The 17,430-nt window shown below is 38.5% G+C and overlaps 1 protein-coding gene across 1 annotated transcript in view; it reads right to left on the reverse strand.

Annotated features, from left to right (window-relative positions):
- The window catches only part of diaph2 (diaphanous-related formin 2), a 420,870-nt gene that overhangs the window by 306,788 nt on the left and 96,652 nt on the right, over positions 1 to 17,430 (reverse strand). The window contains 1 exon segment of the mRNA XM_039812941.1: positions 5,807 to 5,946. Within this exon segment, the coding sequence (XP_039668875.1) occupies positions 5,807 to 5,946 (140 nt within the window).

Genomic DNA, 17,430 nt, shown 5'->3' on the forward strand with positions numbered 1-17,430 from the left:
TAAAATGGGGAGAATGAAGTAGAGGATACATAATTGGCTGTGGAAATTCTGACAGAAAGAGAAGTGGAAAACATGGCAGCCGAGGAAAAGAGAGTGGAAACAGAGTAAGCAGAGGATGCTCCAGGCAATGCCATCTGTGGGTGGATCTGCAAAGGCTGCATGCCACACACCTGTGTGGAACTGCCTGGGAGATAAGGCCCTCAGCACAATGGCCCTGTGGCCACCTGTGCTGCCAAACAGGTGCACAGCCCAGCCAATTAAACTATTAGACAAACACAGGCCTCTGGGAGCAAATTAGCAGGATGCCCAAACATCACAGGAAAGACAAAAAGCAATGGTAAGCACTAACTGTGAAAGGACAACAGCTCTTTGATGAGACTTTCATTTCAGTGTATAGAATTAGGTTTAATGTTTCATGAAACAAAGTTTTGATTTAATCATCACATTAATGTTGAAAATGTCTCCAGTGTATAAACAGAGACAACTAAATTACTTTATTGATATAAATTGTATGAATTACTATAAAATTGCTTACCATGTATTGAGGATCAGGGCTTTATTATATATATATATATATATATCACATAAAATAAAAATATATAATACAATGACAATATATAATTAAACAAATAGTCAACATTTTCAAAGTAGACCTTTGCTTTTATTGATAGCCTGCAAACCCTTGGTGTTCTCTCAATGAGCTTCATGAGGTAGTCACCTGAAATGGTTTTCACTTCACAGGTGTGCTTTGTCGGGGGTTAATTAGTGGAATTTTTTCCCTTATTAATAAAAAAGCAAAGGGTGGCTACTTTGAAGAATCTAAAATATAAGACATGTTTTCAGTTATTTCACACTTTTTTGTTAAGTACATAATTCCATATGTGTTCATTCATAGTTTTGATGCCTTCAGTGAGAATCTACAATGTAAATAGTCATGAAAATAAAAAGGAAACGCATTGAATGAGAAGGTGTGTCCAAACTTTTGGCCTGTACTGTGTGTGTTTTTTTTTTTTGTATGTATGTATGTATGTATGTGTGTGTGTGTGTGTGTGTGTATATATATATATATATATATATATATATATATATATATATATATATATAAATAAAACAAATTACACTAATATTGTTTAATATAGATGGCCCACTTGGAGTCGATACTCACATTGGCCTTGACAAAGCAGTGCTTTACTGGTAATATCAAAATGATCAATTTATTTTGAAACACTGATTATATAATAAACTTATCACAAAGCAGATGTTCACAAAAGGACCAACCTGAAAATACTGATAAATTGATAATTTATTTGAATTTTAATCAAATACACGTCTTTTTGTCCCCAAAATATTAATATTCAAAAGATGGCCAGCTGATCCCTATTCTAAGGTGTAAATTAAAACAAGCATGATTCCACTGTTCTGCCATCTACTTCATGGTTATTTTCAGTATACTGTATGATAACATGGCGTACAAAGGTTACATTAACATAGTGGAGTCAGGAAAGTAGCAAACCAAATGTGGAGTTCCTTTGTGTTGTGATCCATGACAATTAAGTGCATTCATATTCATTAGTAGTAACCTTATCCATGCTTCAAGAAAACAATCCCTTTACCAAGGAGAGAAATAATGAGAGGTGTAAACATGAGCAGGGGGCCGGTAGTAGTCAACACCCGCACAATCCACCTCGGCACACACACTCAAAGGTGGCTTTCTCCCCATGTGTACGAGGCGACTCGTCCATAATGCACTGGTCCCTTACATGCCGGTCAAATGTTCAGCCATTTGAAAACACCCACAGGGCGAGCCTGGCCTCACTTACATCCCCTCGGCAACAGTTGGCCTTCGTAAGCGGATCGGCTGACTTGACTCCTCACAGCTTGCTGGAGACTGTGGAGACTGACTTCAAAGTTCTGCAATCACTCGAGGGATAACTACTTAGCTATTCATTATACTATATAAAATACTTAATATAAAATGTGCTTTTACTATGTTAAGCTTAGCACATTATCAATCTATCTGTGGTCCCTTTTGTGGATGTATCACAAGCTAATGTTACCTTGTTACATGAATGGGTGTCTTGAGCAGTGCAGGATTTAAGCGAAAGCACACAACTCTTTGTGCTTTTCTTCTAAAAGTGGCTAATGCAGGGATGCAGCAGTAATGCTGCTACAGTAGTAGCACACAGATTTAAAAATAAAAAAATAAAAAGCTTCTCTGGGGGCCATGCTGGCAGGTCCTTTCTCTATATCCAGGGTGAACATAAAAAAGTATTCCACTTATCCGATGACCATTTAATATGCACCATTCATTAAGAAACATCTCCTCAACAGTGGGCTGGTAAATAATTTAAAGGATCTGCTGTCACTAACGGTTCTGTTGCACTAGTGGGACCAAATTAAAATTAAAGATCCCATTTAAAGAGAGAAGGCAGCGAAGTTGGGTAGAGAGTAAAGACAAGGCTTACAAAATCAGTGAGCCCTCGTAACGAATGACAAAAGAGCCAATCGAGGCTCAACAGGACAGAGCCGAGAACCCCAAAAAAAAAAATCTAAAATCATGTTGGACTACAGTTTTATAAAGGTTTCTAACAGATTAAAAGAGAAGTGCAGGCACTGGCCATTTTTTATTTGGTAGATTGGAGGCAGGTTGTACACATGACACAGAGCCACGTGCTTATTAAGGTCTCAGAATGGCCGGCTTTCAGATATGGAAAACTAATAGAGATCTATTAGAGCTTAATGGACGGAGTGGTCTGGAATGACAGACTCACTCCCAGTGACTATAAGCTTGTGCTTGTTTGGTCTATCGTACTATGGAATCATATTTCTTTCATTATAATTAAACAAAAGTATGAATTTCAGAGAGAAAAAAACTGAAGCAAAAAAAAGTAATCTCAAAAGTAAAATGTTTGACTTGCAGCCAAATTATTTGTGTAATTGTGTAAACTTAGTCTTTTACTTTTTTATTAATTCAATTCAATTTTATTTATCGTATCAAATCATAACAAGAGTTATCTCAAGACACTTTACAGATAGATTAGGTCTAGACCACACTCTATAATTTACAAAGATTTATTAATATGTCCTTTTGTTTACAGTTCCCTCTGCTTCTTTCTCACTAATGAGACTTTTGCCCTCGCTGTCGGCTTTGCAGTTACGCTGCCAGCTCTTTTGTTTGCTCTGCCTGACTTTTTGTTTTGCAGGGGTTTGTCCCCATTGGCTAATGTGTTTTTGAGTGACAGCTCAGTGCACCAGACACGTCTATTGGTTTATCAACCTACTTTAGATGCAACCACACCCACTTCTGTATGACGAAATCCTCAACAGTTGCGCTCCCATGGAAACCTCACTTACGGGGGTACCGTGAAATATGACAGCTACAGAAGCCCGTAAAAAGCGATATGGAGCACTGAATTTGATGAATTTACTGATTCGGACAAAAAATTTGACAATTAGCTAGCTAGCACACTCCCGCTGCTAGGACACTACTTCACTGGGAGGAGAGCGGGCAGGTGGACCTTCAGTAAGGTGGCTGTAGCAATTCTAATTCAGCTTATACTTCCATGTTCTTCCTATCCAGATATACCCAAATTGTATTTACAGTAGATCCAGAGTTGCAAAGATAAATCAAATTATCCATTAGTTGTCAACTATTAAATTAATTGCTAACTATTTTTGATAATCGATTAATCGGTTTGAATAATTTGTCATAAAAAAAAACAGTCGCTGATTCCAGCTTCTTAAATGTAAATAGGTTCTAGTTCCTTCACTCCTATATGACAGTAAATTAATATATCTTCTGAATTTCTGAGTTGTGCACATATGGGGCCCTATTTTAAGATCTGAAACGCAAGTATGAAACGCAAAACGCAAGTAGCTTTGTGGGCGGATCTCGGCCGCTGTTGCTATTATACCGGCGGGATAAATGAGTCTTGCGCCCGACGCAAATCTAAAATGGGTTGGTCTGAAGTAGCTAGGTGTGGTTTGGGCGTAACGTGAAAATAACCAATCAGAGCGTCATCTCACATTCCCTTTAAGAGCAGGGCGCTTGTTCCATGGCGGATTGCTATTATGACGGCGGATTTGCCTGGCGCACGCCAGCGGGAGCTGCCGATGCGAGATGCGGCAAAGTAATAAATGCCCGTCTTTTCTGGGTGGCGATGTTGCTGCGGCCCCTCGGGCGCATCTCCTCAAGTCTGGAGAGGATTGCTGCAGCCATGGAGCGTGGGCCTCCAAATGCACCACCTGCACCTGTTGTGCCCCTTCCTCTCCCCCCCACTCCATCTCCGTCCACCCGCTCCACCAGGAGCGCATCGCGCATTACTCCCGGACCAGATCCCGCCGTAGTTCAACATCACGTCTCCTTAAGTCCTCTAATATTTCCTCATTTATGTCATCAACACATCCATGATTCATGGAAATGTGTAAAACACAACAAGCCACAAAGAATGCTGCGACTTTTTGAGGACTGTACTGTTAAGTGCCTCCTGATCGATCCAAACACCTGAAGCGCATTTTCAGTAATATTTTCCTTTGTAATTATGTATGGTTTGCAAAAATGGGAACTGCTGCATCCATTTAGATGAGAGAAGTGTATGCGTTGTGCACACGCTACATTATGGCGGCAAGCATGCCCTAAAATAGCATCTGAATAAGGCGCTACTGACTTTAGACTAGCGCCACTGACTTTAGACCAGGTTTTTCCTGGTCAGTGGCGGAATTGTTTTCTGAAACTGCAGAATAGCACAAAGTAACGTTTGCGCCGGAACACGCCTCCTCTTTTCGCTGAACCGCCCCCGGGAGCGCAAATACATTCCCTAATTTACCGACGTGCGTCTGTGGAGGGAAAAGTCCGCTGTGCGTCGGGTGCAAAATAGGAATGATACATGCGTCGGTGTACAAAGGCAATTGCGCTGAGTGCAAGATAGGGCCCATGGTGTGTGGACCGACATTTTTCACCACTAATGATTGATCGAGAATATAATCAACAGATTAATCAACAATGAAAATAATTGTTAGCCCTATTTAGATCTCACTGATACCTTGCATTCAAATTTGTGTTATATCCAAATCCTGCTACTATTTTGCCTAACAGTATACTTTCACACAGCAATATCCAGAGGGAAACTTATTATTTCTAAATTATTAGGGGTGCACGATTCAGAAAATGTCACGATTCGATTCAATATCGATTTGATTTAAAAATGATTCTCAATAAAAGACGAAAAAACAATGATTCACAGTATGTAAATAAAGTTACTTTTCCCATGTGAGATATATATATATATATATAATTTATTTTTTTTTTTTTTAAAAAAAAAAAAAAAAAAAAAAAAAAAAAAAAAAAAAATTAATTTTTTTATTTTTTTTTTTATATATATATATATAATTTTGTTCATATATTTTTTAAAATATTTTTTATATATGTATGAATTGATTTTTGGAATTCTATGAATTGATTTTGAATGGGTAGAGCTTGAATCGCGATACGAATGTGAATAGATTTTATTGCACACCCCTACTAATCATTGTGGGACTGTAAAGTCTAAAACTATAGAACACAGATGATCCTTCACAGCAAGCCGTGCATGGTGACACTTCAGAGTATCTGTTTTTTTCAGCTATGAGAGAAAAAAAGGAGTCCCCTTTTTTTGATTTTAACGAACCATCATTGTGCCAATATTAACAGATAATCAAATAAGTGCTTTTAGTTGTTGTATGAGCTATAGTATTTGCGAATATCACTGAGAACATTTCCAGGTACAAGGCGCAGTTTGCAGTGTGTGAAAAAAGCTGAGTTACTGACCTGACAGGGTTACTAGTGAGAGACACTCTGAGGGACTCCAGGCAATTGAGCAGCTTTTCTTCTGTGATGCCAGAACGCAGCTCGTGAACATACTCTTGGGATGAAAGTGTGGACTCGTGCTTGCTGTTCCTTAGTCCACCCTGAAAACAAAATATCAACAGGACAGTTATTAGATTACCATGATACACTATTAACACCGTAATGTGATCAAAAACAACAATGGTAATCAATAACAAAAGAAATTTGTGAACAAAGGGCATCCATGTATGATTTGCGTCAATATCTTCCCAAATTCATAGAAAGGTTACTTAACAATTACAGGCCAAAAAAGTCATATTAAGCTAGACCATTAGGAGCAAACTCACTCAACTATACCATTAAGAGGATTTTACATTGCTGAGTAAGTATTTTGTGTTCAGTAGGTGTAGTTGTTGAGATTTGTTTTGACTTAAAATTCTCACAGAGATGCTAGTAATACTGTAAAAGCTGGCCCAACTTCTGTGGATGAGTGAGCATCTAGAGATTTTTTGGCCAATTTCTGTTTTTCTCAATCAGCCAATATTCCAATGATGGACTTGCTCACAGCGAGCCAAACACAGGCTCTACGTGCTATCTGTGCTAGCTCCTGCTTGAAGTAAATGGATTCTTGTGTATAATCTCCACATAGGGCTCTAGGGACATGTTGCTACACTGATGCTTACACAATAAGACTACCTATTGGCAGCAATACACACACTTACACCAAAGCAGGGAAACACACATTTACACACTCACTCTCCCAGCACACAACATTGTACATTAGATTGAGCTACAGCTTGATTCCAAACTTACAGACTGATTGAATCTATGGTCTGACATTGTTTACATGCAGTTCAGCAATCAACATCAATTTTGAGGAATACAAATGAAAAAGCTTTGAGTGAAAATTGATTCATTTTACTAAATTATCTCTACTCCCAGAACAAGCTCCAAGAACAAATATGTGTTAAATTAGTAATTTTCAGGTTGTGTTGTCAAGTTAAGCTACATTTCAGGTGGGGTTTGAGTCAGTCCCGTACAAAACAAAATGTGAAAAAGTGCTGCAGAAACAGCCTCACATATGCATGAACCAGACTGCTAGACAAAATCATCTTCGCTGTGCTCATCCATGGACTGCTGGTTCCCCACAAAGTGAGCTGTGCTAATAGGCAGTTTGGGAAGTAATAGGCTAGCTCATTTATCTGGAGAAAAGAGAGGCCTGCTGCTCTCCTGCAATGCACAGTCAACATGAAAGAACCATTTCTTTGTTGTTGAAAAAGCAGAGGCAGTCTAACAACCGCAAGCTACTAATAACTGTGCTTTAGGTGTAAACTGAGTTCATAGTTGGATGGGCTCAATAATGACAACAAGTGTTTATTTTATAAAAAGGTTGACGTAAAATCACGATCCGCGACCTGAAGGAGTGATTCCTGCCAAAACAAAGTAAAAGTGGCACCTCTTGCGCAACCAGTGTCAAAATTTGATTTAATCATTCAAAGTAGAAATTTAACCACACACAGATGAGTACCTTATTGTCTGTATGGCATTTTGTAAGCAACACCAAAAAAAAAAAGGAAAAAAAGAATCTGCTTATGCCACTTCACTTAATTTCACCATTCCTTTTGTTACACATGGAAGAACCATTACTTTTTTCTATTATTCTCTGCCATAGCTTTCAACATTTTCATCTGTTCTGCTATTGTGATACTAGCACTTAAAATCTCAAAGCAAGTTAAACCTGAGAATGTGTTTTCACGCAATTGTCTAGTCTTCCAAACTACAGTTTGATTTAGTAATCAATTTTTTGTATTTCTCTTTTCGCCGTCTTTCTAGTCTTGATCTATTCAAACACTTACGCCATTCATCTTTTTCTCAAACAACGTTGGGTGAATGTGGAGGAGTGACTGGCTTAGCTTTTATCTGACTGAAGGTAGTTATTAAGCCATAGAGAGAGGTAAGAATCCTTCTTATTACTATCTAGATTTTTCAACTATTACCTACCACGAGACTCTTTATTTCACATTTCTGCCTAACACAATTTGTACATGCTTTTTTTGATATTGACAGTCTTTGAGTTTTCAAGGTTCAACTTAGACCGTGATGTAAAATGTTATAGTCGGATGAACCATGACATTTAAGTACTTTTAAAAAGAAATGCTTTTAATCCCTGAGTGACAGTGCTTTTCCTTTCTTTTCTTATCAACGTTAATATGTAGTGTTCAAGCAAATAAGATTTTCAATCAGAGCCCAATAATCTTCCTTTGTCTTATTAAAAAAGGGTCTCATATAGGGTAACCAAGGTATGCCTCACAGGGTTGAAGATGTCTAAAAAAGATGTAAGAAAACATTTTGAATTAATGTCATGCAATGATTATCATCAGTAAAATCCAGACATGATGAAATTATTGTTTAGGCTGAGTGGTTAGCTAGGTCTATTTTTAGGGTGCATTTTTAACATCTGGCCAAGGACAACAAATGGAAATTAGCCATTTAGGCTAACTTTGGCTAATGCAAATTGTTTTTCTGTTGATTACATTCTCTGTCAAATAATCCCATAAAATGAATACACATTATGCTAACCAGTTAAGTATATGGTTCTTGTCCATGGATTCATTTTGTCATGAAAATGCGGTTTTAGAATTAAAGTAAAACAATTGTTACTCGTGCTACCAAGATGTCTCTCACAGAGCTAAAAAAATAAATTGTATTATCATTTACAAGAAAGACTTAAAAGAGGATTATTCAACTTGGACAGCAAGGCTAAAATAGTAACCATCTTACTTATGAACCATTTTGTCCCAACAAGCAAGAACAAATATAGGATAGTACTGTATGGCCAGCAACTACATAAGATATATCCTGTAAAATAATCGAGATCTCGAGTTTGAAAGTCAAGATCTCGAGTTTGAAACTCGAGATCTCAAGTTTAGTGTTTGCCCCCAGTACATGTATTTTTTTTTTCTTCGTTTTCTTTTCCCCCTCCATGTCACCTCCGGGGCTCCGTAGGTTTCCGACCACCAGACTAGATATACTAAGAGCCCAACCTTTATTTCGGTTTTGATAACCCATTGTCAATATAAAAACAGTATGTGATGCCAAAGATTTTGGCGACCCCTGGTCTAGACTCTATCTGAACTTTTTTTGGACCATTAGCTCCACAGATGTACTTCACGGCACACTACACAAAAGTGCTCATTAATTTAAAACATTTTTAGTAGAATGGGCCTACAGATCCTCCAGGGGGATTTTTCACTATAAAGAAGAAGGCTAAAACTACAGTCTTCATTATCCAATAGGGCTGATACTCCCTGGACAGGGATCTACTAAAGGCCTGGGACCAGATCCATTTAAACAACTGATTGGAGCAGTGCATAACATGCCCAATCCTATCATGCCAGGAATGCAGAAACAACACACAGTACATGTAAGTGTTCCTTGCCCTCCACAAGATAGGAGGAAAAAGATTAACAATGATTGCTATTTATATTCTCAGGCTGAGCATTGCTGCACTCATCACAGCAGTCAAATTGCCAACTGTTTTTGCTGTAGAAAATGCTGGGGTTTTCCAAACACTCTTTTGTCTGCAGTGGATCGGTTTCGATAAATAACAAATGCTAAAACAACACAGCTGGGTAGACAGTGGAGAGGTGATTTGTCACAACTGTGGTAAATAAATCTTGAAAGATAATGGCAGGTGAGATGTATTAAAGCCACAGTGCTGGGTGTCATGCAAGTCAGAAAACCAATCACCTGCCATTTGGCCGAGGCTTGACTTTGTTGGTGTTAGAGCTTAATGAAATATACCCAGCAGCTTTGTCAAGGCCAGCTTGCAAGCATGAATAAGAACTCAAGTTGAAATTGGACTGAATATTAAACACCACTGATACAACTTTAACATTCAACAATAAATATATGCACTTTTGGCAAAGTAATCGGGCCTAAATAACACAAATGTTGAGCCAATAATAGCAAGAATGCGATTCCATTTTGGGATATGGTTTATTAGGCGACTGCATTTTCGGAGCATTACTTCCTCAATAGTACACAGGGCAGTGAGTGGGAAACACATCACCCACTTTGTATTTATCTTCTTACTACTCAGTAGTTCCCAGCAGGCATACCACTATGTCCAGAAAAGCTAGAGCTCTGGTTTCACCGCATGCTCTGACCTCTGGAAACCAAAGACACTGACCATAAACTGCTTTTTCATGACCCTAGCTCAAATCAATGGAATCCTTTGGGATAATATTAACATTACACCACCACACTGGCAGCGGAGAAACAGTCTGAGGAGTAGAGGGAGATGGCATTACCTGCTGGCTATTTGGTAATAGAGTTTTCCCCTTCAGGCAAAAAAAAGAAAAGAAAAAGGTCAACAGAAGAAAATGTTCCAAAAAACAGAGCCCTGGAGAAAGAAAGCAATGAAAGATAGAGGGATGAGGGAAAGAGATGTTGTGAAGGTAGTGTGTGATGAAGTAGTAAGAAGTAAAAAGTGAAAGAAGCAGAAGGAGTATGGAGGAGATATGAGGAAAAAGTAGGGGTTAGATACAAAACGAGAGAGAAAGAATATTGGGGGGCAGAGAGATAGAGCATGTGGGGACGACCTCAACAGTAGAGGACACACAGCCTTTTGACCACAGCCTAGAGCCTCATCTCCTGCCGCTTATTGAATCCCCTATTTGTCGATAACAGTATTTCCTGCCAAAGAAAATAGTGCTGGGAGCAATTACTTCAGCGAGCCTGTCAATTTCATTTTGGGGGGTTAGGGGAGCATTGAGGCCCATTCCCTTCTCCTCTATCACCTCTGTCTCCCTTTTTTCTATGCCATGGACAGTGACAGAGTGCTGTGCCTTCTATTGGGGGCAGGGCAGGGAGACAATGCCAAGGCGGCTGCACCTCCACATGTCATCTTCACCTGTAATGAGCCTATAACAAGCTGGCAGCTTCCTCAGTGCCCAGTGCTCGGCACACTCAGGCAGACTGATAGATACATTATTCAGCTTCTTTGTCAGCTTACTGGAAAACCACATGGCAGCAATGTGTCTGGCCAGGAAGCTAGAGCTCGGAGATCGCCGATTGCCATTGCCTCTCTCTGTCTCTGGCAGACATATGCCTACGTATATACAATCTTCTAAACAATGTTTTCCCAACTCCCTTATCTCTTAATGTGTCGCGTGATCAAGAGGTGCAATCAGTAAGTGATGCAAGAACAGAGGAACAGTACTGCACTCTGTCTCTGTAATTCATCACAGCATGAGATTAGCATGTTACAAGGATTTCTTTAGATGCACAGTATGAAAGTCCTCCAAAGCTTTGCGTCTGAATGGGTTTGTTTCCCTTAATGCGAAATCATGACCCTACTGTATTCATTTGAATGACATAAATCACCACTAAATGCTATTTAAAGAAGGGCACGTATTTTACAATCAGCTTATTCTGAAGCCTTATTTTAAGGAGAGAGAAAAAATGTTCGAACACTGCAATGTTGTACCGTTGTAAATAAAATGTTTTTTTGTAGAGAGAGTGCCCCCGAACTCCTTCATCCTTCCCTGATAATTCAAGGTGACAAAGAACATTATGACGGTTTACAACAACACCTGGCAGGATGGACCAACAAAAACAACTGCATGTGGGAGTAGAGTGATATGCAAGAACACATTCTGATGGTGAGATTGTGATATTGCTGACAAACAGAGGGCTTTGCCATGCAGATTTAGAGTGGAACACCCAAGTAAATTCAACATTTTCACATAATGTCTACAACAGTGTTCTTGGGAGGTAATAAATCTAAACATATTACGACACACACCTCCAGCCAACCACCCACACTTCCAAAGAAGTAATAGACAAAAAGCTATGAAATAAATAATGAAAAATCTAATTACTCCTTCTTTGTGTGTAATTAATGGAAATTACTTGAGCACCCTACTGCTCTTTGTAAAAAGAATAATACAGATACAATCTGAGCAATTAGTGTATATCATGCTGTATGATAGCCACGTTACAACTTAATTTCCTGCTCATTAGGAGTTGGTAGATTAGGTGAGAGGAAAGATACAAGAATTGGTAAAAGACAGTCTAGTCAGTCAGGTAGCTCCAAATGTCACAGGTCTCACCGTTTCCCCTGCAATACAAGCATGACCTATGAACAACGCTGTCAACACAACCGTGTGAGGAAATAAGGTTTGCAAGCAACAAACGAAAAACACACTCGCATGAGAGATGTTACATAAATGGGCAATCTTTCATTTAACACAATCTAAAAGTTTGGCATGTGTCGGTGGCAGCAGTGGTAAAGGTCAAAGGGAACACGGATCAGTTGAGATGCTGGTTGGCTGGACAATGACTTTTCCCTAGCCCTACTTAAAGGACAGAGTCCTGCTGCTGGCAGATAAGACATTTCATCTAGCCACCAGGGCGCAGGGCTCCTAGCTCAGTGGGGGATTTCCCACCAGACCATGTGGCCAAGCATTTCACCCCTTTCTCTCCAATTCAGTCTCTTTACTCTTCCTTTTTTCCTATCTGTCTGTCTCTCCCTCTGTCCATACTGAGGTGTTTTTGAACCCTGGGTGACAGCCACAAAATAATGTTTATATCTGTGAGCACCGTGGGCTTTTTCTTCATTTTGTATTTATTTTCCCCCTCTATCTTGTTCTGTTGTGGCCAGAAAACAAAATCTACAGACTTACAGGATTTATTCTCTCATGTCTGCACAACTAGAACTTGCTGATAACATGGACACAATTAGGCCTACAACATTCTCTCAATAATCAGGCTAGTGGCATTACATCTTGTGTCCAGACAAGACAAGCACACCAAGACAGAGAGGCAGACTGGGAAAAAGAAAAACACAAGAAGAAACAATGAGTTATTAGGCTGTAAACAACATGAAAATAACACTGGGCAGTGGCCAAGGCATCATGTTGTTTGTGTACTCGTGTGTATGTGTGCGGATCCCCAAAATCCAGATGAAGAACACCCAGTGACAATAGCAACCACACAACCTGAGGATATTAAACAATTCCATTCCTGTTAATGTCAACACAAATATGCCCACAACAGTTTGTAATTCAATTACAAGCAGGGGTATGCTACTTCTACAGTCTGTGTGTGTGTGTGTGTGTGTGTGTGTGTGTGTGTGTGTGTGTGTGTGTGTGTGTGTGTGTGTGTGTGTGTGTGTGTGTGTGTGTGTGTGTGTGTGTGAGAAAGGTCAGGTATAAAAGGCATGGGGCAGCTCAACCATCATGTTGAATATATATGAGATTTATTTATTCAGAACTAGAATTTATACAGGAATGTTTTTATTAAAGAAAGGCCATGTTCTTATAAATGGATTTTAAACTTTCAAACAAAACAAAAAGGAACAAGCCCCCCCTCGTTTTGTCTAGAATTTACTTGTCATGCAGTGATGAATAAAGGATGCTATTGTTCTTACAGAAAAAAAGCCTTACATGACTTCAGTCATCAACAAATTCAATGACAATAATGAACAAAGTACTAAAATGCATTGCTTCAGCCCCATCAGCAAGAACTACATCTGGACAGCTGAATAAAAGACATTTTAGTATTGTCTTATGTTGCATCACAAATAATAAAAATCTCTATTAGTATGTCTTGAATTATGAAGTATGTTTTTCATGATGCAAGAGACAATCTTCAAATGACAAAAACATTCCATGTGATAATCACAAAGAAATTCCCAACTGCATTGTGTTATATGGCAACTGCTTGGCAAGGGTTGTGGTAACAATAATGATGAAAAATATGTAGCACTTTTGTTAACCTTTCACCACTTAAATCCTGCCAAAGTCAAAGTAGAAGTTCAAGGTTAACCTGTTTGTGATACTTCCACCTAGACCCTTATCAGACTAACAACAAGGGCGATTGCATTTACCTCTCTAAAGTGGTCCATCTCCCCCTTCTCTCTTAATTTTAGGCTGACCCACGCCAGATAGTTCAGGCTTTGGAGAAAACACACAAACACCATGTCCATCCTCCTGGCTGTGCCCCAGATGTGGACAAGGAAAGGGCAGGCCAACAGGCACCGTCATCAAACTCTCCTGGCTTTAATCCCACTTAAAGTTGACCTGAGGGGCTATTTCACAAAACCAAGATAAGGGATTAAGCTGGGATTTCCCAATTATCCTGGCTCAATTTAGCCTTAACTCGGTTTCACAAAAGCAGAGGCAACCAAATTACCATGGAGATTTATTCTCTACAGCTAGCCTGGTCCCGACCAGGCTAACAGCCAGGATTTATTAATCCTGTATCATTTTCTGTTCACTCAGCAGGGGTTTTACCTTATTGTTATCAGCCTGCATTAAAATATAACAGGTGCATATTGCTGTTCATTTAAGTACGGTTTGTAGTGAATGTGACATACATAATTCACCTATTTGTTAAGTGTGGTTCTACACACTGTTGATTATTAACGCAGCACCTTGTTCTTAATATGGTTCTACATGCAGTGATAAACGTAATACATATACATGTAATTTACTGTCCTTAGTCACTTCATGTAATTATGACTGTTCAGGGACCGCGGCCCCTTTAAATGTTCTGAATGCGTGATGACGTTAGACCCTACGGGGTTTTGTTGCTGGTCAGCGCCTTTTTCCTTGTAGAGTGGTTTTTCTGGCTTAAAAATAAACGACACACGCACTCGTGTGATCAACGTGAGAAATTGCCTCTTGTAGATCTACTTCAATTTCCACAGGTTATTATTTAAAGATGTGACCATTATTTTTTAGAATTATTCATGTGACAGTCATTGTTACTGTTATATTGCTGTATGAAGACTGCTGTTCATATTGTTGTTAGAAGTTTGATGAATATATTACTGCAGTTGTTGAGATAATTAGAAAAGGCTGATAAAGTTGCCAAATGTGTTTTAAATGAAGTCTGTTACTAAGGGCAATATATAAAGTGCTGTACATGTGTGTTTCTATAGTGGACCAATGCACCTTAACTTATTTTAGTTGATACATTTAGTTTTTTGGTATTCTTTAACAACTATAATTTTGTAAGATTGTACAATTTTAAGAACATTTTAACATATCATAACCTGTACAATCCTCCAAAATTATAGTCTTAGTTCACTGAACCAATAACTTTATAGTTTAGATTACTGTACATTCATGTAACAACAGGGAGAGGACACCTCAATGGTTTTTGACCTTATATTTTGCTGGGGGGAAGTAACTGATGAATATACTCTGTTACATTCATGTTTACAGTGTGCATGGAATTTATCACTTACTTATCTTTATAGTGTCTAGATTTTAGAGTCCAATTTCTTCAGTGGCTTTCTTTTCTATGTCCATATATACGAGGGAGCAAAACATATAATATGTAAAGAAGGAAACTCTTATATAAAAAATGAAAAAATAAAAACAAGTGAGAAAAATTGTGGCAAATAATAGCAGACCGACTGAACGTCAGTCTACAAATATCCATTTACGAACTACTTCTCTTAACTGAAACCATTCGATGAGTCACTTGTCATTTGCAAAAACAAACAGTTGTACACTTTGCATTAAAATCGAGCAGTGGAAGTTAATATGACTTTATTTATTTATATTTTAGCCCATGAGAGAGAGGACGAAAGAGTGAAAGAGATATTTACGCATCATATTCCAGCATTGTAGAAAATTGATCTTCATGGTAAATTTCCTGAGTAACATTATCTTCTGCTTATTTTTAAGGTAAAGAGTACAATAGTTAATTTGTGCAAAAGATTAGTAGCCTAATCCTTCAATGGTATGATTAGGACGGTTTCAATTCAGAGCAGTGGTCAGTTAATGTATATGTTTAGACTACTTACGCATTCAGTCGGTCCGCGATCGTCTGCCACTTACAAATAATGTGTTTCACGTCATCATACTTCCACAAGAAGCTGCTGCTGCACACTCTGTATGAAGTATGAACAATGCGTATTCTCCATTTTAGCATCAGTAAATCTGTTATCGACCTCAAAGTCTGTTAAGGAAAGCCGTCAACTCGCATCTTTCCGAATTACTTCATCCTGGCTCGACCTATTTGCTCCTCCTCAGCCTGGCTTGGCCTTCGTGAAATGCACCAAGCCAGGCTGCACAGACTAGACTAGGTCAAGCCTCACTTTATCGGTTGTCCTGGATTTATAAATTCTGCTTTTGTGAAACAGCCCCCTGTATTGTACCATCATCAGTGTTTCAAATAGTAACTGAAAATGTCCACAATGACAGAAAATTCAGCCAAGGAAAGTTGGATTCTTTATCACCACATGACCCTAGAGGTAAAGCAGAGTCCATCAGTAAAGCGAGTTTATGATCAAACCTAAAGTCTACTTCCAAGTGAAGCTGAAACTCCAAAATCACTCACTAAAAGTCTACACAAACAAAGCCAACTAACTGAACCATTGTTACCCTATGAGGAGACTGTAAGATGGATTTTGTGTCAAAAATAAAATATCAATAAAACATGATCTTGAACAATCCTTGAATGGGGAAACAGAATCAAAGCCAACCTATTACAAAGCAACTGGAGACTGTTTACTGATAATCTAATAAAAACAAGGACAGGAGAGAGAGAGGGTGATGGGGAGCCACAATAAGAATGGCAAATTGAAAAAATTATATTTTTTATAACACAAAATGAGTTGAACAGAGGGGACTTCCTGCTAGAGATAAATTATTGCTGAAGAAACCAATCTCTATTTTTTTTCTAATACCAATGTGAAAGGAGATATAATGGAAATAGTTACATAACTATGTATGTACAATAATGCAGCAACAACTGTAAATGTCCCTGGGTCATTTCTATTATGTTAGTAAATGCCGTTTCTTGGGCACATCCCCAGCCATTATGAAATGACAATACCTTAATTTAAGTAAAAGTCATGCTACGTTTAGCTGAATGTGGAAATATTACTTCGTCATTCCCATTTTATTTTTGTTCTTACATGTAGGTAAGGATATTGTTTATAAAAATTAAAACATGTTACGCAACTGTTCTCCAGTACACTATGCTTTATTCATTCATTCACTGATTAAAGTATGGTGTACTGGATGGTTCTGGTACATAGCCAGGAGGTAAACTTTGGTTTTGATGCTTCATTCATTTAATAAAGTATGGTGTACTTGAGAAGAGTTGTGCAATGTGCTTTAGTTTCGATGGACTTGCATTGAATCTCACACTGATCTGCATTATCAAAGTAAGAAATTGCAGTAGGTGTATTGTAACAATGTTATCAATCAGAGGGGTTCAAAGCCTATTTTGGTCTACACTGTAGTGAACGTTTGTTGCACACATGCTTTGCATTCCAAAGTAGGTGTATACAGGATGTACTTAAATTAATGTAAAAGGAAAATTTTAAAGCAACAATTAAGGTACAATATAAACGGGCCTGACTCAGTTTAAAAACTGGTTTCCAGCAGGTTCCTGTTCTGCAGCAACATAGAACATTGAACACAATTTCGGCACATGGGGACAAAAACATTTACGCAGGACATTATCACGGACTAGACAGATACAATAAAACATTAAAAACTGACAAACAAAACTAGAACTATACATGAACAATCAATGTGTGCAAATGTGACTATTAGGGCTTTGACTCCGAACTTCGT

This window comes from Perca fluviatilis, chromosome 10, assembly GCF_010015445.1.
Source record: "Perca fluviatilis chromosome 10, GENO_Pfluv_1.0, whole genome shotgun sequence".
NCBI classification, from domain to species: domain Eukaryota; kingdom Metazoa; phylum Chordata; class Actinopteri; order Perciformes; family Percidae; genus Perca; species Perca fluviatilis.